This window comes from Hemitrygon akajei, chromosome 26 (assembly GCF_048418815.1).
Source record: "Hemitrygon akajei chromosome 26, sHemAka1.3, whole genome shotgun sequence".
NCBI lineage: Eukaryota > Metazoa > Chordata > Chondrichthyes > Myliobatiformes > Dasyatidae > Hemitrygon > Hemitrygon akajei.
In genome coordinates, this window is record NC_133149.1 from 19377296 (window position 1) to 19401387 (window position 24092).

The following is a 24092-nucleotide window of genomic DNA, read 5'->3' on the forward strand; positions in this document are numbered from 1 at the left end:
TGAAATTTTTGGAATGGTAGGATGTAATTTAGTTCAATGTGAAAGCAGAGCCTTAAACTGAACAGAGCAAACTATAAAGATATGAGGCATATTGGCTATATGGCATCAATAATATCTCGGTCAACAAGCAAGGCAGGGCTAACAATTAAAGAGTTAATAGGTAGTTTATAATATATAAATTTTTCTGTAAGGTAAAACCCCAACAGAAGCATTGCCTAAAATGTTGCCTAAGAGTAAATATAGTGATTATATGAGATCAAATAAAAAGCTGCCAGGAAAAGAAATATCTACTAGTTCTCCTATGAATCATTCCGTCAAGATCCTGGAACTCCCTCACTAAAGACCTTATAGAAATACTTTCATTTAGAAGGACAACAAATATTCAAAAATAGCATTAAGGGAGAGGCAAAGATATGCTGGCTTTGCTGTCTGTAACCCAGTGCAGAAAAACTTTTTTTTTATGTTACGAATCTGGTTATGGGAAGTATAAGTGGTAAACAGTACAGTTCTCATGCATGATACCTACGCCTCTTTTATTATATACAAGTTCCTTCAGCCAGAGGAGATCAACTGTTTTGAAGGGTACCAACACAAAGAGCATGTCAGGATTATTTTCACCAGAGAGGTCTTCAATTGCCGATTCGGGGTAAAAGAATCTCAGAGTAGTCTTGTTGCCAACATCCTTTTCATAGCCTCTCACTGGAGCATTGTTTAATCTAAGAAGTAGAGGGAAATTGGTAGAGGTTAAAAATCATGGTGTCCAGTAAGATACCTGATTTTGAATTAACACTCTAATTTACAGGACAGATGAAGTAGTTTTGGACATGGTTTCCAATAAGGAGCACCACCATTGGGTGAATTAAACAGAAGTTCATTGAAGACAGCTCTTGCTTCATTTCATTTTTTTTAACCTTTACCTCCCAAGTGAACTATTACAAGAGAATGACACCCTTTAAGGTGCCTCTGGTTCATTCATTCAATGTGTTCATTTAACATTCCCTGACCATTCTTATATTCACCTTGCAACTATGCATAACAAACACAGCTTTTTAACACAATTACTAGAAACTTAAAGAATGGAGCTACACTCAATAATCTAGTTGTGTTGAAATCCACCTAACCGCCGATGGCATATTCTCCAAATGTGCGGGGTGGTAGTTTAATTGGCCACTGTAAATTAACTCTCAAGTGTATATGAGAAATGGAAGCTATTGATGGGAATGTGGGGAGAAAAAAAGTGAGATTAGTGTTTGATCAGTGTAAATGAATGGTGGTCAGTACAAACCTAGAGGGCTGAAGGACCTGTTTCTGTGCTCTGTGACAACGATATATTTGTGCTGTGCTTCTACGTGCACAAAGTTGTCACTACCAATGGTTCGACATAAGTGAGGAAAGGCAATGAGAGAACAACAATACAGTCGGCCATTTTCTGCTGGGAGCCAGCACTGGAGTGACAACTTGCTAAAGCTCCCCAGTCTTTAAGCTCTGGGTTCTGCTGATGGAAGTTCCACTTGTTTGTTCACTAGAATGTGGATTATAGGATTACATGAAAGAATGGAGAGTATATACAAAACATTTGTTTTTTTTTGTTTTGTTGATGTAACTTATTCAAAAATAAGTGCTGCAATTGATTTCATTTACTTTTTGAAATGCAATATCTAAAAATGTTTCAGAATGAATAATTGAAGCATTTCTGAATGTTGGAGATATCAAGAAAATCAAAAACCCATGACAACTTTGATTAATCTAATGACAGGACATGACCAGCTATTAATCTGCTGGAAGAACACAGTTGGTAAACAGCATCTGTGGCGGAATAAGAATTGTTGAAAGGGTTGGACTGTTTGCCAAAGTCTTCAGAGGAACCTGAAGGGCAAGGTTTGTTAATCCACTCTCAACATCACTCAAGTCACAGTTGTACTCAGTGTCTCCCGAATGGACTACAAGTTTACGGAAACAGAGGATGCTGGAAAAAACAGATCAATTTCTGTAAAAAACTAAACCAATTTCAAAGTACTGTAAAACAAAAATCAGAGGCTGCAGATAAGGGCAAACTCATGTTACTGCATTCAGAAGATAGGTTGTTAGCACTGACTAAAACTGACACTCAGATGGAACAAAGACACAAGAAACTGCAGATGCTGGAATTTGGAGCTAAAACCTGTTTGAGGACTCAGTGGGTCAAGCAACTTCTGTAGAGGAAGAGGGACGATTAATGTTTCAGAATGAGATCCTGCACCAGAAAGAACATAGAAGTTAGTTTGCAAGAGAGGTTAGGGTCTGATGACGCCTGTTAGATTATAAATGGAACAAGATGACATAGAGGAGATAAGTTTTTGTTTTTACATTTTTACAATTTATACAGCATTGCTATAATTTTTCTTTGTTTTACCTCAATGCACTGTGTAATGATTTGATCCGTACGAACAGTATAACAGACATGCATTTTACTGTATCTTGGTACATGTGGCAAGTACCAATGCCAATAAAGATGTGCACCTGATGTATATTAAGAGCAAAAGCAATGAACAGAATCAGCCCTCTGGGAGATCAGAGTGGTCATCTTAGCACGGAGCCAAAATAAATGTATTTTTTGCATCTGTATTTACTTAGGAGAATGATGCAAAGTATATAAACGGAGGCAAAAGAACAGTGAGGTCATGGACCATATACAGATTACAAAGGAAGAGGTGCTTGCTGTCTTCAGAAAAATAAGGGTGGATAAATCCCCAGAGCCTGACAAGGTGTTCCCTCGAATAAGTGGAGAAGAAGTTTTGTACTTTTACACTTTATTCTGTATTGTTAATTGTTTTACCTTATTCTACCTCAATGCATCGTGTATGAATTCTGATCTGTATGAACAATGACCTGTATGCAAGAGGCTGTTAGATGATTTATAAGGGGGGGGTGTGGAAAAGGCGAATAAAGGGACAGAGACACTGGGTGGACTGGCGGCTATGGGAAAGGAACATGAGGAAGTTGTGTTTCCTGAAATTGGAAAATTCAATGCACATGCATTGAACACTAAAATAGGTCGAGAGCAGAGTGTACCACCATAATTTTCTAAATGCAGAACGCGAACCCATGGCCAGCTTCAACCCTCATTGATTACAACGTCAAGCGAGATTGAAATCGACAAGCACAAGAGCGGAAGTCGAGCAGTGTTCAGCAGCATCTGCCTACATTTCACCAGCCTCCCTCTCCCTGCCACTGGAGGAAGGTGCAGGAGTCTTGGGCTCGATCGCCTTGGTGGCACAGCTCATGGCTGTGTGTCTTTGTCGGGGGAATCTGCAGGTTGATGTTTAATGTCCTCAACACTGAACACAACCCATGGACTCACTTTTTTGCTATTTGCGCAATTTGATTGAGGTGCTTTGGTGCGGAACTGCTTCTGCAGCTAAGGCCTGCAATCATTGGCACAGTTACAGTTGGTGGCGTAGTGACATCAGTGCTGGACTTCGGGGCGAGAGGTCCTGAGTTCGAATCCAGCCAGTTCCCTTGCATGCTCTCCATCCATGCCTGGGTTCAGCGTCGAGCTAGCAAATCAACCTCGTAAAAAAAAAACCTGGAGAGGGATGGGCAAGATACCCAAGGCGATGAGCAATCACCAAAAAGATTGGTGCAAAAAGCTTGTCATGACGGCGCTCCAACAACTCCACCAGGCGCGTACGTATACACGCACACACACAGAGCAAAATGGAACTGACTCAATGGTTGTCACTCTTTGACCATTATTGGGGACTCTGAGGTTTGAGGTTTAACATTCTCCATGTTATTTACTCGTTTTTTGCCATTTGCGCGATTTGTTCCTTTTTTCGCGCATTGTGTCTTTAATGCTTTCTTTTAATGGGTTCCATGTGTTTGTTTTTTGTTTAGTGGCTGCCTGCAGGAAGACAAATCTTAGGCTTGTATACTATAAACACACTTTGATAATAAATGTACTTTGAATTTTGGATTGTAGACTACCCAAGCAGAATATGAAGAGCTGTTCTTTTAGCTTGCATTTGGCCTTACCCTGGCGGTGGAGTAGGCTGAAGCAGACAGATCAGTGTGGGAATAGGAAAGACAGTTCAAATAATGCACAACCAAAGGTTCAAGGCTGGCCATTAGACATTGCATAGATGCTGTGCAAAACAATAACCCAGTGTACACTTGGTCTTGCCAACGTGAAATAAATAAGATGGCTGGACATCACTCACCGAATAACAATGTCGTATTTGTTGATAACTTCTCCAAGTAAGCTGTTCTTTAAGGTGTTTCCATTTCCGACAACAACACACCGTTTACAGACCAAACTAGCAAGAGACCAAGAGCTTAAAAAGAACTGGAGACTGATCACAGTGACTGAACATTACAAGTTAGTGATGGTGTCAAAACTGGAATTCTTACTTGGTTTGGTTTCAAGGTTTATGAACTAGTCACATGCATGTCCTTGATTAACATGACAGCCTAAGTCCTTCACTTTTAATTCCACATATTCTCCAGATTGTTATTTCAAATCTTTCCTTACTCAAGTCTTGCCACCCACCACCGCTCTCCCTTTCAGTCTCAGCTTTCTAAATCACAATCCTTCTATATTTTCTGATGTTCCAAATCTCTTGGCATTTTCCTACTTGCTACACTTCATAATGAATTTCATAGAGAGCCTGGAAATTTACATTGAGCAACCCTTCACTGCATCCTTCCTCCTCCATTTCATTGCCTGTACCCACTTACTCTGTCCAAAACCTGTCCATTCCATCTGCTCTATCCCACTCTCCAGTCATCTCAGCCTACCATACCCTAACCTCTCTGCATTCCTGTATGCACCATCCCATTTCCTCCTGCTACCAACTGCTCCATCTCAATCTCTGCTCAATCCCACCTGCTCCATCAATATCCCCATCCTCTTCCTATATATAACTGAACCCTCCTCCCCTTTCAAGTTCCCATTCTACTGTTATATGCCCACTGTCACTGAAAATGTGAATGCTGGTTTGGTGGTTAGACATCTCTAGACATGGAGATAGTCACCACCTGGTCATTTTCCTTTTATCTGCCCACGTCCCAATGTTATTGAGTTCTTGTTGTATGCAGGGAAGAATCAGTTGCCTTGGGTCTCTGATGATTGATCTCCATCAGGCACAATTATCTTTCTTTGTACAAGATATAATTCCAACCATTTGAATGCTTTCCCCAGATTGACAGGATTTCAATCAAATGCCACATTCACTTCAAGGGAAGGGTATTTTCTGGTGAAAAGCCATTACTTAGGTCACTTCACTTACTTAGGTAGAATGATAAGGACAAAGCACATATGTGTATATCATGTGCCAGTTCTCTCTAACTAGCATATCACTCAGGACTTGCTCAGCTCGGTCAATGGTGTGATTACCATTCCCGATGAAGTCCCTGACATAAGGAATATCCTGTGGATGTGCAATGTATGTTTTTATGCTTTTTCCCCTCTGCTATCAGATTTCAGAATAGAGAACAAACCCATGAAAACTACCGCACTATTTTGGTCTACTCTGTGAAAAAGACCATCTATCTTGTGTACCTCATTATATCCCAGAATAACTAAAGGAAATGACCCCTAGAAATAGTAAAGGCAATTGTCATCATCTTCCAAAGTCCTAGACACTGGAGTACTTTCAAAAGATTGGAGGGCACCAACTATAACCCACAATTTTTAAAACAAGAAAGGTAACACCATGGAATTCCAGACCATTAGGCCTAACATCAGTAGAAGGGAAAGTATTAGCATCTATTATAAAAGATGCATAACATAACACTTTGAAAACACCCATGGGATTAAATAAAGTCAACACTGGACTCTGACAATGCAAACATTCTCAATATGGAAGCAGTATTCAGCCTGCATCAATAGTAGGGCTACATCATTTGTATGTCTGATTGCAAATTCCTGAAACAAACTCAGTTACTGCAAGAAATTTCCAGGAGGACTGAAGGAAAGCCAAGAATATCCTTAAAGCTTTCTTAGGGACTCATCCTTACTGACCCATGAGAACTGGTGGAGAGTTGTTTGAGAAAGCACCAGTTTTGAGCCTCTCAAGTGAGAGCACACAGAGGGTGAGTGTAAATGGTGGGAGGCGTGCAAACAAACCAAGAACCCCTCATCCCTCCACCCAACTACCCTACCAAGCACCTCCTGTCACACTTGTGACAGAGTCTGTGGATCTCACATTGGTTTCATCAGCCACTCCAGGCCTACAGAACCCATAGAACTGCAGTGGAAGCAAGTCATCCTCGATGCAAAGAATTGGCCAAAGTAATGCCAACCCAAACAGGGAAAAATGTCCAAAACTACTAAACCCCCCTCCCCCTCAAGGTGAAGCATTTACCCGTTGATCTTTTCCGGCATGTTGGACTTTGTTTGGACGAGTATCTGTCTGACAAGATTTTCTGGAAAGATTAGAAAAATATTAGGATACAATGATTGCTTTAGAATGTGTACAAACTCTTCCACTTACTGCTACTGCACAACTGGTGATTTTCACAGAAATATTTAAAGAATAATTATTTCTATCACTGCTTTCAGTTCCCATTACTCAGGACTTGAGCTGCCGCATCAGTGTGAGGAGGTGATTTGAATGGAGATTTTCAGATCACATTTCAAGGACTCAATTAACTATTTTAGAGACCAAAGGTCTTTTGTTTATTTACTGACATACAATAAAGCCATGTAATCTACCGACCTCATAAATGATATTTGAACCTTGGCCTTGGAATTAGATAACCTGCAGCATGTAATGGAAATCAAAATCAGCAAATATGAAATAAAAACAGAAAATGCTGGAAATACTCAGGAGGCCAATCAGCATCTATAAGTATCGCTCTCCTTTCACTCCACCAACCTCCACAGTCAATGGATCATTCTTCACAATTTCTACCAATTCCAGCAAAATTCTTCTACTACACGGATAGCATTTGTCCCTTTCAGCATTTTGTGGAAACGGCTCCCTTTGCGATTCACAGTCCCAGCAACCACTTCCCACACTATGGCAATTCCCAACCAAAGCAGATGCAACAAGTCCTTACAGCTTTCCACATCCCACCATCCAGGGACCCAAACAGTCTCTCCAGGTACAGCCTCTTCTTTCAATCTGGTATACTGCATTTGGGGTTTCAATGTGATCAGCTCTAAAATAAAGAAACCAAACACGTACTAACTGATGGCCTTACAGCACACCTACCCTCAGACTGGTGTCAGCATACTCCTTCACCTTAAGCCTGACAGCCCCTCTGTTGTACTAAGCTGCTCTCATGATGTTATGCAGACAGAAGAGGACACCACGGTGATTACAATTGGACACATGTTCAAGTCCAAAGGTTATATGGATTGAAATGCACCAGATGATGATGAGCTGTTCAATGGAGACTGTGACCTGGGGATTTACTGTCAAATACACAAATTGTGAAGTTATTAATTAAGTCTGAGGCCCATGGACTGGAATTGCTCAGGATTGCTTACTAGCAGGTGGAGTGAAACTTATTCTGAAAACAGCTGATGGATTTGCTGGTCAGCACACAAAAACATCAGCAGGATTCCTCAGAAGTCTTTGACTCCATTGCTTTGTACCAATGGTGTTCAATGATGAGAAGCAGGGTAGTCATTATGCCGGGACAGAAATTGTAGATGACAAAAGATGTAGTGGCAACAACGAGCAATGAATCACCAGGAACACTCAAGACAGTTCCTGAATTCTCCTGGCTTCATTTGCTTACTCTGATGTCCAGATATCATAGTAGGAGCGTCTTCAAAGCTTTAAGTTGGCACTGGTCTCCCCGTATATTCACAAAATAATTTGTAGCCAGCTGAATCATTAACCTCAAGTTGCTAATCTTTTCCCATACAATGGCTATCCCATACGGCTAATAAACCTTTGTGTCAGCTGACTGGAGGATGGCATTGTGCGTATCTCACTTGTCAAGCAATTTATACAAAGTCTCCAGTCAAACAATATAATTGCTTGAAAATTGAAATGCAAACAGGAAAAGAGAAAGCAGAATGGGCAAATCAACAGAATCATATTCCAGGCAACACCTAGAACAGAGCAGAGTGTGCACTAGTAAATAGTGAAAACTACCCTTGAATGGTATGAAGCAACACACACAAAATACTGGAGAAACTTAGCAAGCCAGTCAGCATCTATGGAAGAAAGTACAGGACTGCCTAAGGGTCTTGACCCAAAGCGTCGACTGTACTCTTTTCCATAGATGCTGCCTGGCCTGTTCAGTTCCTCCTGCATTTTGTGTGTGTTCCCTGGATTTCCATCATCTGTAAATTTTCTCATGTTTGGATGGTATGAAATTCTTTTTCCTGATATCCTTAGAATTGTTGCTGTTCATTCTGTCAATTTCTCATCCTATTGTTGTGCATTCCTGAATCAATTGTGTTCTGTTTTGCATTCACTGAACTTTAATGCATCATAGTTGATCAGTAGTTGAATGCCAGTGTTTATCTCTGTTTAAATAGAAACACATTTTCATACCCTGTGCTTTGTATCCAATCAACTTCATTGTGCTTGTCACGTTCACTTTGTCAGCTGTGTTTGTATTGTTTACACTGAGGATTCCATTGTTTTAGTGGTGCAAATTTGCTTCTCTTCATAGTTTCAAAGTACATTTATTATCGAAGAATGTATAAGTTATACAACTTTGAGATTTACTTGCTCAGAGGCAGCCACAAAGCAAGAAACCCGAAAGAACCCAATTAAAAATAAAGGTAAACACCCAATGCGCGGGGGGGACACAAATCATGCAAACAATAGAAGCAAGCAACAACATTCTGAACCAAATTGAGTCCTTAGATCTGAACCCTGGAGCAGCCCAGAGTAGGCCCAAAGCCTCAGTATCAGTTCATCATATTACCGGGGTACAGTGTACAGCAGCCAGGGATCACAGCAGCAAATCTTAAGACTTGAGCTACATATACTTAATTGCAGATGGAAGTGTATGGTCATGTACTTTGGTAGAAGAAATAAAAGCATAGACTATTTTCTAACTGGAAAGAAAATTCAAAAATCTGAAGCACTAAGGGACTTCGGAAGTCCTTGTGCAGGATTCCCTAAAGGTCAAATGCAATGTTAAGATTCATTTTGAGAGGACTAGAATATGAAAGCAAGGATGTGATGTTGAGGCTTTATAAAACACTGGTAAGGCCTCAGAGCATTATGAGCAGTTTTGGGCTCTTATCTAAGAAAGGATATGCTGACATTAGAGAGGATTCAAAGGAGGTTCATGAAAATGATTCCAGGATTGTAAGGCTTGTTATATGAAGAGTGTTTGATGGCTCTGGACCTGAACTCACTGGAATTCAGAAGAATGAGGGGGGATATCATTGAAACCTATCAAATGTTGAAAGGCCTCATTAGAGTGGAAGTAGAGAGGATGCTTCCTATGGTGGGTGAGTCTCAGAGGACACAGACTCAGAATAGAGGGATGTTCATTTAGAACAGACATGAGGAGGAATTTCTTTAGCCGGAGAGCAGTGAATCTGTGGAATTCGTTGCCACAGGTGGGTGTGCAGGTCAAGTCACTGGGTGTATTTAAGTCAGAGCTTGATAGATTCTTGATTAGTCAGGGGGAGAAGGCAGGAGATTGGGGCTGAGAGGGAAAATGGGTCAGCTATGATGAAATAGCACAGCAGACTCGATGCGCCAAATGGCTTAATTCTGGATTAATACACACAAGAAACATTGACTGTACTCTTTTCCTAGATACTGCCTGGCCTGCTGAGTTCCTCCAGCATCTTGTGTGAGTTGTTCGGATTTCCAACATCTGCAGATTTTCTCTTGTTTGTAATTCTGGATTAAATTCCGTTTGGACTTTTCTACTCAGCTACTTAAAGAAATATAGAGTGTATGAAAAAGCTAGTCTCAGTAACTACAACATGAAACTGCTAGACTGTTACAGAAATAAAAAGCCCTTCCAGTTCATTAATGTCCTCAGGCGAGAAAACCAGCCATCTAGTCTGACCTACATGTGAAGACAGACTCATGTGATATCACCGGAGACATTAAAAAATTCTGCAGATGCTGGAAATCTGCAGGATCTCATAGATGCTGCCTGACTCTCTGAGATGCTCCAGTATTTTGTACATTGATATTACTGGGGTCCTGTTTAACAAGTGCCAGTGATGTTCCAAATAATGTGTTGAGTTACATTTAGGCAGCTATTTGATTTCTGGACTTTAGGCAGCTGTCGCAATGAATCCCAACCTATCCAATTATGTACATTTCTACAAATCTCATGAAGAACTCTCAGAATCTAACACTCCCTAGCCAAGAAATGTAAGGGCAAATGCAGCACACGTGTGGAACCAGCCTCCATCACCTCTGAGTTAATACGAACCAGGCATCAATTCTGAGACCTTCTGGTACAGGAACATCAAACCTTACAAACTAATGGTTCATGCTTACTATTCAGTTTGCAAAGAGAGAGCTCTATCAATCATATTTTCAAAGGAAAAAGAAAACAGAAAATGGAAGTCATTTGAAGGGTCCTCACCATTGCCTTTTATCCCATATGGCAAATTATAAGACACTATGTTCGGCAAGTGCCACCAGTCACCTTCAAGTGTTAAAAAAATATTGGGATTCTGAGACAACCTGTTTAAAAAGAAACAAAATCAGGTGGAGAAACATCAAAGCTCAGCAAATGCACCATTTTAGAATCATCAGATCTTGCTGTAATCAATAAATGACTTACTTTAAGATGGTCGGAGTAGTGTTCTGTGAATACCAGCTTGAGCAAGGCGTTATGGTTACTCTGTAATTATGTAGAGATAATGCAATAATAATGGAGTGTTGGTTTATATTTGGCATAGCAGAATCACTCTCCTGCCCAAAGCTTTCTGAGGCAGAATCACTCAATCCCCAATCCCCAAATGTGCTGCAAGTACCACACCAAGTGAAGTCTGGAAACGACATACCAGAACATGCTTTCACGGCCCTCACTGCTCCAGCCAAGGCCTGTATTATTTCATTGCCTTGAACCTCTTATAATACAGGGCATTATAATACAAGAGAAGAGGATTTTTCTTCTTCAAAACAGCCAATACACAAAATGCTGGAGGAACTCAACAGGCCAAGCAGCATCTATGGAAAAGAGTACAGTCGACGCTTCAGGCTGAGACCCTTCAGCAGGACTGGAGAATAAAAGCTGAGGAGTCAGAGTAAGAAGGTGGGGGGAGGGGAGGGAGAAACACAAGGTGACAGAGATGCGGTTGAGGGCGGCATTGATGGTGGAGGAACGTCGACTGTTTACTCTTTTCCATAGATGCTGCCTGGCCTGCTGAGTTCCTCCAGCATTTTGAGTGTGTGTATTGCTTGGATTTCTAGCATCTTCAGATTTTCTCTCGTTTGTGTTTGGAATACAACAGCCTAGACAACTGAGAAGCCTCACTAACCCACGGTGCTCTCCAGCATTTAAATGCAGCCTGGCTGTTCATTTTAATCGAATAGATTATTTTCAATAAAGCAAAGACCAATGTCTAAATATTTTTAACTTTATCCAATTATAAAATGCCCTGAGGCCTCTTCACAGGAATCATATTTTCACCAAAGTCTTATGCCAGCAATTGATGTTAATCGTGCCAAACTTATGATGCTGAGATGCCATTCTAATAAATGCAGGGTTGTTTACTTGCAAAACAACAGAAATGGCATGCAATGAATGGAGCAGATCAACATCACAGACAACAGAACAGATCAAGGATCCACAGTATTTTCACATCTGGTTCTGGTGGACCAACGGGAACAGCAAACATATGAGAGGCAGCTCCAATATCAGCTGTTCTCAGTGATGGCAGGGTCCAGCACATGAGTGCTAGAGAAAAGGCTGAGGCTTTCACAACTTTACTAAGTCAAACGTGACAAATAGCTGATTTAGGAAATTCCTTTCTGAGAACTTATTGACACAATCCTGGAAATGCTGCAGTGGCCATGATTTTAGTTTAACACAAGCCAACTCGGCCAATCACCAACAAAGATGTGCCGAACTTGAAGATATAATATTGAAAGTGTATTCAGCTTTCAACATTTATTCTCAGCTGGTGAATCACACAACTACACTCAAAAGTTGTTATCTATCCATGACTTCTCAATAATTGTGCAATTTCTATCTAAACAAAGGACACAAAGAAGCTAGGTGGTACAGATTGTCTGGGAGAGACTGGGGATGATATGAAAGACTATAACGATGCAGAGGCACAGGTCAACAATGGTAGGTCAATAGAAGACAATAGAAGATCAAAGACATCAGACTTGGCACAAAACCCATGGTCTACCAGGGAACAATAACCCATGCTTCTGATACCTGGCCTACAGTTGGCATTTCATTGCTGTGGAAAAAAATATACCACCTTTTCTTCTGGAATATCCTCCAAGTTCACTGGAAGAATAAGCAACCCAGTGTCAACCTCTGTTCTTGGGTTAACATTGCCAGCACAGAGAACCTAGTTACTTACCATTGGCTGGGTTGGGTAAACTACATTATTCCAATGACTGACACAGTCTCCTGAAACAGTTAGTCTGCTCCAAGCTCTGTCATGGGTGGAGTTTACCAAATAGATGGAGATTACCAAATAGATTTAAGAAAATGCTCAGAACTTTCTTGAAGAAGTGCAACATTTCAAAATCTCTCAGCATTTAAAAAATACTCAACATTTCTGTATTTTCTACTAAAATGGAGAACCTTACATGGATTCTATTCTTTATTCAGTCTTCTGTGTCCTTGCCCATTCACTTTCTCCATATTCCTTTTAAGTCTCTTTGCCTCCTTAGCACCATTCCTACTCCCACTAAGTTTTGTATCACCAGCAAACTTGTAAATGAAATATATTAACCCCCAAACAAATCACTAATAGTTGGGGTCCCAAACACTGGTCCCAATCTATCGCTATCACTATCATGTTGAATGAGTTAAGGATACCTTACTCATTTCACCAAGTATGGAAGAGACAATGATATTACCTTCAGAGGTCACTGATATCCTAGCTTCTCAGATACTTCTCCCCTACCAACTGCACTCAAAGTGGATTCAAAATTGGCTTGGAGGTAGAAAACAGAGGGTGGTGGCTGAAGGTTGTTTCTCAGAATAGAGACCAGTGGATGACTAGTGGTGTGCCTCAGGGGTCAGTGTTCGGATATTTGCTATTCATTATTTACATAAATTATCTGAATGGGAATGCCCAAAGAATGATCAATAAGTTTGCAGATAATGCAGAATTAGGTGGTGCTGTTCGTAGTACTTCAGTAACAAATATGTGTGAAGTCATGCGTTTTGGAAAGTGCGACCCATGTAATGGAAAAGAACTACCTAGAAATACAAATTCATAGCTTATGAAAGCCAGTTAGAATGGTAAAAGCAGTACAATCAAGGGAGAGCTTCTTGGTGGTTGACAGTGAATCCTTGTAGGAGCACGATAGGGTGGGCAGGTTTGTGGTTTGTGAGGTGCTGGTCTTCATTTGCCTTTTTACACAGGCCATCAGTTAAGACCTAGCTCAGAGACTCAAGGTTCTCAGAGGCAATATAAAATACTTCTTCCTTACTTTGAGCTGTCACTGGTCAGGGATTCCATAGAATCAATGGGGATATCGCATAAATTTTGATGTTGGTATTAGCTTATCATTATTACATGCATCGAGATAACTTGAAATGCTTTTGTTTTGTGTGCCATCCAGACAGATCCATGTGAGAGTTACAGGGAACATGGAGGTACTGTTCTTCCTCCTCCAATACTTTGAGATGGCAAGCAGTATGGAGTGAGAGGAATATTGATGAGTCCCCTTTCTCCATTCCAGAGACTTTACACACTTCTAATAAAATGTACAGGTGAGATTAGAACAGGTCAGGGACAGATGCAGGTATCAAATAGTCATACTTACAGATCAGCAGGATCAATAGAGCTCGTATTTGGGAATCCGAAACTAATAATAAAAAATTAACATATGAGAGACAAATCTTTAGGAATAGCTAACTTGTGAAGTACTGAACAACAATGATGGCCCACAAGACTGACTATATACTCTTGGTTCAGTTTCTGCTCTATTCCTCCCTTCACTAGGTCATTGTTTACATAATCTCCTCTGATTGTCCCTTAGTGTTTCTCTATCTGTTCTCTATGGCTAATTATTTCAGTACCTGAAAATCAGCATTACAAGACATATATATGCATCCAGTCCAGAAGCAAACTATCTAATTATTGATCAATAGCAGAAGATCAGTCACTTCTCTGTTTCTCATGCCCAGCTCCCTCCTTAGATGTAACCAGTCTGGTAAAATAAATATACCCACCTTGCAGGCATATCTTGAAAAGATGCCTGAACATGGTATTGGTCAACTCAAGTCAAGCCCTTTGCATTACATCCTCTGGACACATGCTAATGTAACAAACTGTAGAGGGCATGGCCAAGTACCAGAATTATAATGAAGTAGGAGCACAGATTTTATGTGTGATCTATACCAGGTCAAACAAGTGGCATGCATTCAGGTTTTAAGAGCAGGATTCAAATTCAAATCTGGAAGACAACAAGTTGCCATCTAAGGGAATATGCACAGGAATATGGGCATTTGCAATTTGCCCTGATATGTTGATAATATACTCAGAGTACAATGCAGCTATCAGGGCAATTGCCTCACAGTTCCTGTGACTGGGTTCAATACCGACCTCTAATACTGTTCGTGTGGAGTTTGCACACCCCTCCTGTGACCATTCAGGTTTGCCCAGACTGCTCCAGTTTCCTCCCACATTTTCTAATTCTAAACATCCGTGTGCCAGAGTAAACAACCAGAGTCTGCCCCCTCTCAGGTGATTTTAATGTACACTTGGGTATTCACAAACCATGGAGACAGGAATAACCTACGTGTGGACTCACATCTGGATAAAAAGGGCCCCAGCATCCTCTCTGTGCATAAATCTCTAGGATTCCACAATCCCATGATGCTGGTAGCATTTGGAACACAAATAATTGTGCTAGCTATTTGAAGTCTTTCAGCAGTTAAGAAAGATGAAAATCACCAACAAAAGATAACAAAAAAAATTCCTTTACTTACAGTGGAAAGAATATCTTCCTTCGAAAGGAATGCCTGAAACACAAAGAATATGAAATAAATGCATGCTGCACATGTCTATATCACTCTCAAGCTGTCAAAAGAATGCTGGTGTTGGCGCGTACCCTAGTGGGCAAGGCATCAGACTAGTGATCTGAAGGTCACTGGTTCGAGCCTCAGCTGAGGCAACGTGTTTGTGTCCTTGAGCAAGGCACTTAACAACTCATTGCTCTGCGACGTCACCAGTGCCAAGCTGCATGGGTCCTAGTGCCCTTCCCTTGGACAACATCAGTGGCGTGGAGAGGGGAAGGCCTGCAGCTTGGGCAACTGCCGGTCTCCCATATAACCCTGCCCAGGCCTGCGCCCTGGAAACTCCAGGCGCAGATCCATGGTCTCTCGAGACCGACGGATGCCACCACCATATTCTACATTTAGTGCTGGTTCTCAGAATCATAACAACTTTTAAACAGTCATAACAGAACATAAGTGTCCCAGTTCTTTAAGTCAATAAAGACAAAAGTAAAATAAGATTTACAAAGCAGGCCTTTATTGCAGAATTCATGGTATTTAGCAAAACAGGAAAATTTGCATTTGTTGGTGATTGACATTTTATAAACTTATCTCTTTTCACCCTGTCTTCTGTAAAACTGATATTCCCTTTTCTCAGTTCCTTCGTTTTTGTATTGATGCAGCCCTTACCCAAATCTCCTCCATTTTCTGAACATCCACACTCACCCCATCTTCACACTGCCTTCACAATGATAGGGTTCCTCTTGTCCTTACCTATCACCCCATGGGCCTCTGCATCCATCACAGCATCCTCTTCAACTTCCGACATCTCCAAAGGGACCCCATCACCAAACAGATCCTTACCTCCTTCATCTCTCTCCACTTTCTGCAGGATCACTCGCTCTGTGATTCCCTTGTCCATTTGTCCGTCCCCACTAATCTCCTTCCCGGTACTTATCCCTGCAAGCAGCCTAAATGCTACACCTGCCCATTCACCTCCTCCCTCACCTCCATTCAAGGCCCCAAACAGTCTTTCCAGGAGAGGCAACACTTCACTTGCAGAACAGCTAGGGTCGTCTCTCACGTCTGGTGCTCCTAATGCTTCTACATTGGTGAGACCCGTCGTAACTTGGGGGATCGCTTTGTTGAGCACCTCTATTCCATCTGCCAAAAACAGGACTTCCTAGTGGCCAAACATTTTAATTCCAATTCCCATTCCCGTTCCAACATGCGAGTCCATCGCCTCCTCTTGTGCCAACATAAGGCCACCCTCAGGGTGGAGGAGCAACACATTATATCCCATCTGAGTAGCCTCTAACCTGATATATTGAATATTGATTTTCTTCTTCCAGTTAAAAAAAAATCCCTTCCCTTCTCTCTTCTTCTATTCCCCACTCTGGCCTCTTACCTCTTCTCACCTGCCTATCACGTCCCCTGTGTTCCCTCGTCCTTCCCTTTCTCCTAGGGTCCAGCCTCCTCTCCTGTCAGATACCTTCCTCTCCAGCCCTTTACCTTTCTTACCCACCTAGCTTCACCCATCACATTCCAGCTTGTCCTCCTTCCCTGCCCCCTCCCCCCACTGTTTAATTCAGGCATCTTCCCGCTTCCTTTTTCAGTCCTGAAGAAGGGTCTCAAACCACAGATGCTGACTGGCCTGCTGAGCTTCTCCAGCATTTTGTGTGTGTTGCATTGGAATTCTAGCATCTGCAGAACATCTTGTTTTTATGATTTGGTATCATTGACAGTTTGGGTCATACTTACATTAAGACAACAACATACAAGAGCAGAATTAAGCCATTCAGCCTATCAAGTCTGCTCCATCATATAATGATAGTTGATTTCCTGCTCTCTCTCCATAACACCTTTACCAATCAAGAACCCATAAATCTCTGCCTTACATATACCAAATGAATTCATCTCCACTACCTTATGTGGCAACAGATTCCACAAAGTCTCCATCCTCTGGCTGAAGAAATGCCTACTCCTCTCAGATTTAAAGGGACATCCCTTTATTCTGAGACTGCTCCCTTGGATCCTCGACTCTCCTACAGATAGAAATATCCTCTCCACGACCACTCTATCCAGACCTTCCTATGTCCAATCGGTTTCAATAAGATCCCTGTTCATCTTTCTGAACTCCAGCAAGCATAGGCCCAAGGCCTTTCATGCCCCCGTTTTTGTAAACTGTATTTATAGTTAAATATTTATACTAAAACAATAGTCACAGAACTGAATGAAAGACAAAACATAGACACAAGAAATTGGTGATGCAGGAATTTGGCTTCTGCTTCAACACTCCCACCTCCTCCTGCCTCACCAGCCTTCATTTGACCATGAGCCCTCCATTGCCCTACACCCATATGGGTTCACTTATCACATAGCCGCCTCTTTCTTACCACTCCCTTTCACTTCTGTATGCTGGATATCTACCCTCTACACTCTCAGTCCTGATGCAGTGTCTTAACCTAAAATGTCAGCAATCCCTCCACTCCATAGATGCTGCTCAGCTCACTGAATTCCTCAAGCAGTTTTTTTTTCCTGTAAGAGGTGAAATGTGTTGGGTGCCTACAAGAAGAGGTAATTAACTGAGATCACTAATGGCAGAGTATAGGAAGACAAGTAACAGAAGTAGCAGAACATATGTACAAAATTAAGGGAGGGAAGTTTAGGGGAGACATCAGGGGTAAGTTGTTTTTTTTTAATAACACAGAAGGTTGTGAGTGCCTGGAATGACTCGCCAGGGATGGTGGTGGAGGCTAAAACATTAGGGGTATTTAAGAGCCTCTTGGACAGGCACATGGATGAAAGAAAAATAGAGGGTTATGGGGTAGTGTGGGTTTAGCACTTTTTTTTTAAGGATGATATGGGTCAGCACAACATGGAGGGCTGAAGGGCCTGTACTGTGCTGTAGTGTTCTATGGTTCTAAGTACAAATACCCTTCAGCCCTTCGTGTCTACACTGTTACTTGTCAAGATCATAACATACTTTTAGCATCAGCAGCACTTCCCTGTACTCTATATCCCTTAATTCCTCAAATATCTAAAAAATGTATCTTTATTAATACTCAGTGACTGAGCCTGCATGGCCCTTTTGGATAACGAATTCCATATACCTATACGTATGTACTTGACTCTGGGTGACTAACTTCCTTGTCATCTCTATCCTGAACAGTCAATCGCTTCTGTAGAGCTTGTGATTCCTGTTTCAAAACAGTTCAGTCACCATCTACTCTGTTGTCAAGAACATTGTATGTTTTCATGAGATCACCTCCCATTCGTCTAAACTCCAGGGAGCATACAACCAATCTGCTTAATCTCTTCTCATTCAATAAACCTCCAACCCAGAAATAAATCTCATGCACAGTATATTCATTACATTTCCTCTGGGGCTGGTATATCCCTCCTCCGACAAACAGACCAGTGCCGAAAACAACAGTCCAACCACACTCATCAGAACAAACTCAAGAGATTCTGCAGATGCTGGAAATGCACACAAAACGCTGGAGGAACTCGGTCAGCCAAGCAGCATCTATGGAAAAGAGTAAACAACCAACGTTTCCGGCAGAGATCCTTCAGCAGATTGACCTGATGCTGCCTGATCAGCTGGGTTGCTCCAGCATTTTGTGCGTGTTGCATCAGGACACAATTCACTTTCAGTAAGGTTGATTTGCTGTTGTAGTCATATTGTCTTGCAATAAAGACCACATTTTGTTTGTCCTCCTAATTGATGTCATGGCTGCATGTGAACTTTCTGTAATTTATGTAAAGGGATGCACAGGTCCATTGAAACACCAGTACACTTCAATCTCTTATTTCAAATAATGCTCTACCTGTCTAATTCATTAATCCAAAGTGGATTTCAATGCTGTATTATATTCTCTGGGAAGCTTTTGGAATATATGGAATTGTGAATATGGCAACCAGAGTAATTGCTTGCTCCAGCATCACCGCCTTCAAAACTCTGCAACAAAGCTCACAGGATTCTGAGATTTGTGGCTTTCAATCGTATTTAAGTATATGATGCATTTTTTCCCTAATGCAAGTTCCTCATTTACTGTGGACATGTTATTTTACACTCCTTTTGAATTAGTTAAGTATTCTGTGAGAAGAGTGGCTGACTGTACTTGCATTACTGGGGCTAGTACTGCACCATTTTTACCACTGCAGTTAAACTTCAACAATCCACTCTATTTTGAAATCCTGATGGTTCTGGTACACCAGGGTGTTGTTTGCCAAACTCCCTTCCCACTCACCAGAGACCTTTTACATTTCCCAAGTTCATTGGAACATTTATACAGTGTAATCAATATATATATTAAAAAAGGTTGAATTAAAGTTAGTTGCATTTATTAAAAATCAAATGTTAATAAAATTAGTTATAATAAAATCCAATAAGCCAGAATATCTGACAGATCAATGCCTCCAGAGTCCTGAGAGTGCCAAAATAACAGAGTTTACTGTATTCCAGGGGTTCTCCAGAAAATGATAGCTCTCCTTTCTATTGTACTTTGAAAGTACCAAACATTTCGAAGGCACTGAGTACAGACTATGAGAAACCAAATGGCTCAGTCACAGCCCATTTACCCAGAGAGCTTCCTTCACCATACTCTGCAAAGTAGAGAATGAATGTTGTCCTGAGAAGCTTTATAGATGCTACTTAGGAAGACTGACACACAGTAGTCATTTGTTATGTGTTTGTTAGACTTGGCTCACAGCATAAAATGCTGAAAAGTTCAAACCATTTGCTTCTCCCCTTAAAATGTGTTCCAATGTAAATACTGTACTAAAGTCATGAAATGCAACTGTCACAAGCTTGAGACAGGGAAGGAGAGTGACTAGAATTATGCGTTCAGAAAAGCAGGAGTGAGAAAATAGTGTTGGATTGAAGAGTTTCTGTGTTTCCTTTGGTTATGGCTATGGGATTTTATGTGAGAAGTGGGACACCTCAGACATAGAGATATTACAATCCAGACAGAAGCAGCAGTCAGAACAGAGTTAATACAGGAACTACATGAATGACAGGACCTACATCTGGAAGGGGGAGAGTTACCTGGATTCTCTGTTTCAGGAGGTAGTCACACCCATTAGATTAGCTGCCACAAATTCAGTCTGTGGTCAGGGTCAAGAGGGTGTGACTGTGAGTGAGGCGGGTAGTGGGATCCAAGAGACAGTGCTGGAGGAGTCTCAGCCCTTGAGTTTGTCCAACAGGTCTGAGATTCTTGCTCCCTGTGTGGATGAGAGTGGGGGCTGTAGGCAGGATGAGCAACCTAACTGTGGCACTGTAATTTAGGGAGTCATTCGAGAGGAGGGGAAGAAGAGAAATGTAGTGGTATTTGGGGATAATATAATCAGGGGAATAGACAGAGTTCTCTGTCATGAGGATAGAGTGTCCCAAAGGTTGTGTTACCTTTGGGACATCTTATTTGACCTGCAGAGGAATTTGCAGTGGGAGGGGAAAGATCCAGTTGTCATGGTCCATGTGGGTACCAATGACGTAGGTAGAATGAGGAAAGAGGTTCTGCTGAGGGAATTTGAGCAACTAGGGACTAAAATAAAAAGCAGAACCAAAAAGGTGGTAATCTCTGGATTGCTACATGAGCCATGTGAAAATTGGCATAGGGTCAAGAAGATTAGAGTTAAATGCGATGCTTGAGGATTGGTGTGGAAGAAGTGGGTTTGAATTCATGGGAAATTGGAACCAGTATTGGGGAAGGAGGGAGCTGTACCAATGGGATGGGTGTCACCTGTATTGTGATGGGACCTGGACCCTGGCGAATTGCATAACTAGAGTTGCGGATAGGGCTTTAAACTAAATAACAGGTTGGGGGGAGGAGAGGTTCAACAGATTGGAGAGGTATTGATAAAGTAAAAGAGAAAAGTGTGGAGAAAAGAGATAAAGAAAAAGCAAAAGATAAAAAATGGAAAAGCAAGGGTGGAGTAAAGAAAAGTCAAGTGCAAAAGAGAAAAAGATTACAAGATTTTAAAAGCACAATCAGTGTAAGGGCACTTTATCTGAATGCCATTGGTACAGAGGGGCATAATTTAGTGGCCATTACAGAAACTTGGCTGCAGGATGGAGAGGATTGGGAATTAAATATCCAAGGATATCAGGTTAATACAGAAGGATAGGCAGGAAGGTAAGGGAGATGGGGGTAACGCTCTTAATCAAGGATGAAATCAGGGTGATAGTGAGAGACAATATAAAATCTAAGGAGCAGAATATTGAATCCATCTGGGTCGAAAGTAGGAATAGTACACAGAGAAATATCTGACGCATGTAAGAATGGAACAGCAGTTATCGTGGGGGACTTAACTTGCACATAGGTTGAATGAATCAAGTTGGTTGAGGCAGTCTTAAGGAGGATTTCATAGAATGCATCCGTGATGGTTTTCTTGAACAACATGTTACTGAACCTACAAGGGAATGTGCCATCTTAGATCTGGTCCTGTGCAGTGAGACAGGTAAAATTAGCAATCTTGTAGGTGGGGATCCTCTTGGAAGGAGTGATCACAGTATGATTGAGCTTCTCATACAAATAGTTCGATCTAAAACTGGTGGTAAAACTGGTTTTATGCCTAAACAATCGAGACTACAATGGGATGAGGGAGGATTTGGCTAGTGTTGACTGGGAACACAGGCTATATGGTGGGACAGTTGGAGAACAGTGGAAGACTTTCAAAGAGATTTTTCACGGTGCTCAACAGAAGTATATTCCAGTTAAAAGCAAGGACAGTAACAGCGAGGAGAGCCAGCCTTGGATAACTCAGGAAATAAAAGTAGGCATCAAACTAAAAGCTCGTGCATACAAAGTTGCCAAGAGTAGTGGGAAACTGGAAGATCGGGAAGTCTTTAAAAAGCAACAAAGAATCACAAAGCGAGCAATAAAGAAAGGAAATATAGAATATGAAAATAAACTAGCACAAGATATCAAAACAGATAGTAAAAGTTTTTATAATTATATAAAGTGGAATAGAATGGCTAAAGTGAATGTAGGTCTCTTGGACGATGAGAAGGGGAGAATTGTTATTAGGTAATGAGGAAATAGCAGAGGCTTTGAATGACTATCTTGTGTCAGTCTCACAGTGGAGGATACGTCTAACATGCCAAAGAGAGATGTTATGGATGTGATGCAAGGTAAGGACCTTGATACAACAGCTATCACTAAAGAGGTAGTGCTGAGCAAACTTGTGGGCCTGAAGGTAGATTAAGTCCCCTGGTCCTGACGGAATGCATCCCAGGGTACTGAAAGAAACGACAGAAGTTACAGTGGCTTTGATGATGATTTGCCAAAACACTCTGGACTCTGGGCAGGTCCTGGCGGATTGGAAGATGGCGAATGTCACACCACTGTTTAAAAAAGGATGTAGTAGGCAAAAGGCAGGTAGCTATCGGCCAGTTAGTTTAACATCTGTACTTGGGAACATGCTTGAAGCTATCATTAAAGAAGAAATAGTGAGGCATCTGGAAAGAAATGGATCCTCCAGGCAGGTACAGCATGGATTCAGCAAAGGCAGGTCCTGTTTGTCAAACTTACTGGAGTTCTTTGAGGATATAACAAGTGCAGTGGATAGAGGGGAACAGATGGACGTTATTTACTTGGATTTCCAGAAGGAGCTCGATAAGGTGCTGCATAAACGTCATATCCATAAGATAAGGCTGCATAGAGTTTGGGGTGATGTATTAGCATGGGCAAAGAATTAGTTAACCAATAGAAAGCAGAGGGTTGGGAATCATGGGTGTTACTCTGGTTGGCAATCAGGGGTCGGTGCTGGGCCTGCGGCTGTTCACGATATGCATTAACAATCTGGAAGAGGGGACCAAGTGCAGTGTATCTAAGTTTGCTGATGACACTAATTTGAGTGGAAAAGCAAATTGTGCAGAAGATAAGGAGAGTCTGCAGGGAGATATAGATAGGTTAAGTGAGTGGGCAAGGGTCTGGCAGATGGAGTACAATGTTGGTAAATGCGAGGTCATCCACTTTGGAAGGTAAAATGGAAGAGCAGATTATTATTTAAACGGTAAAAAAAAATTGCAGCATGCTACTGTGCAGAGGGACTTGGAAGTACTTGTGCATGAATCACAAAAGGCTGGTTTGCAAAGGCTGGCAAGAAAGCAAATGGGATGTTGGCCTTCATTGCTAGAGGGATTGAATTTAAGAGCAGGGAGGTTATGCTGCAACTGTACAGGGTACTGGTGAGGCCGCATCTGGAGTACTGCGTGCAGTTCTGGTCTCCTTACTTGAGGAAGGATATACTGGCTTTGGAGGCGGTGCAGAGGAGGTTCACCAAGTTGATTCCTGAGATGAGGGGGTTAGACTATGAGGAGAAATTGAGTAGCCTTGGGACTGTACTCACTGGAATTCTGAAGAATGAGAGGAGATCTTATAGAAAAATATAAAATTATGAAAGGGATAGATAAGGTTGAGGCAGGAAAATTGTTTCCACTAATAGGTGAGACTAGAACTAAGGGACATAGCATCAAGATTTGGGGGAGTAGATTTAGGACATAGATAAGGAGGAACTGCTTTTCCCAGACAGTGGTGAATCTGGGGAATTCTCTGCCCAATGAAGCAGTGGAGGCTACCTCAGTAAATATATTTAAGACAAGGCTGGATAGCTTTCTGCATAATAGAGGAATTAACGGTTATGGGGAAAAGGCAGGTAGGTGGAAAAGAGTCCATGGCCAGATCAGCCATGATCTTATTGAATGGCAGAGCAGGCTCTGTGGGCCAGATGGCCGACTCCTGCTCCTATTTATTATGTTCAATCAGGACAATGTTACTATCAGAAGAATATAACTTTGTCAGAAGATGGAGCTAAAGTCAGGAAATAATTACTGCAGTTAAAATCCAGACTACAAGCAAAACAAGAGCTATACTCAAGAAGAGTGGCCAAGCTTCAAACTTCTGTAATCCCTCTCAATTAAATTATTGACTTCCTCAACAGGAAACCACAGACAGTATAGACATAACATCTCCTCCTTGATGACAATCAACACAGGTGCACCTCAAGGATGCATGCTTAGC

General features: G+C 41.5%; 1 protein-coding gene across 1 annotated transcript in view; it reads right to left on the bottom strand.

Moving 5' to 3' along the window:
* The window catches only part of LOC140716678 (CMP-N-acetylneuraminate-beta-galactosamide-alpha-2,3-sialyltransferase 4-like), a 65908-nt gene that overhangs the window by 18790 nt on the left and 23026 nt on the right, over positions 1–24092 (bottom strand). Inside the window, exons 4-10 of the mRNA XM_073029500.1 lie at positions 15061–15093; positions 13893–13934; positions 10714–10773; positions 10513–10613; positions 6345–6405; positions 4200–4295; positions 527–716 (exon numbers count right to left, since the gene is read on the bottom strand). Coding sequence (XP_072885601.1) covers positions 527–716; positions 4200–4295; positions 6345–6405; positions 10513–10613; positions 10714–10773; positions 13893–13934; positions 15061–15093 — 583 coding nt within the window. The remainder of the gene's footprint in view (positions 1–526; positions 717–4199; positions 4296–6344; positions 6406–10512; positions 10614–10713; positions 10774–13892; positions 13935–15060; positions 15094–24092) is intronic.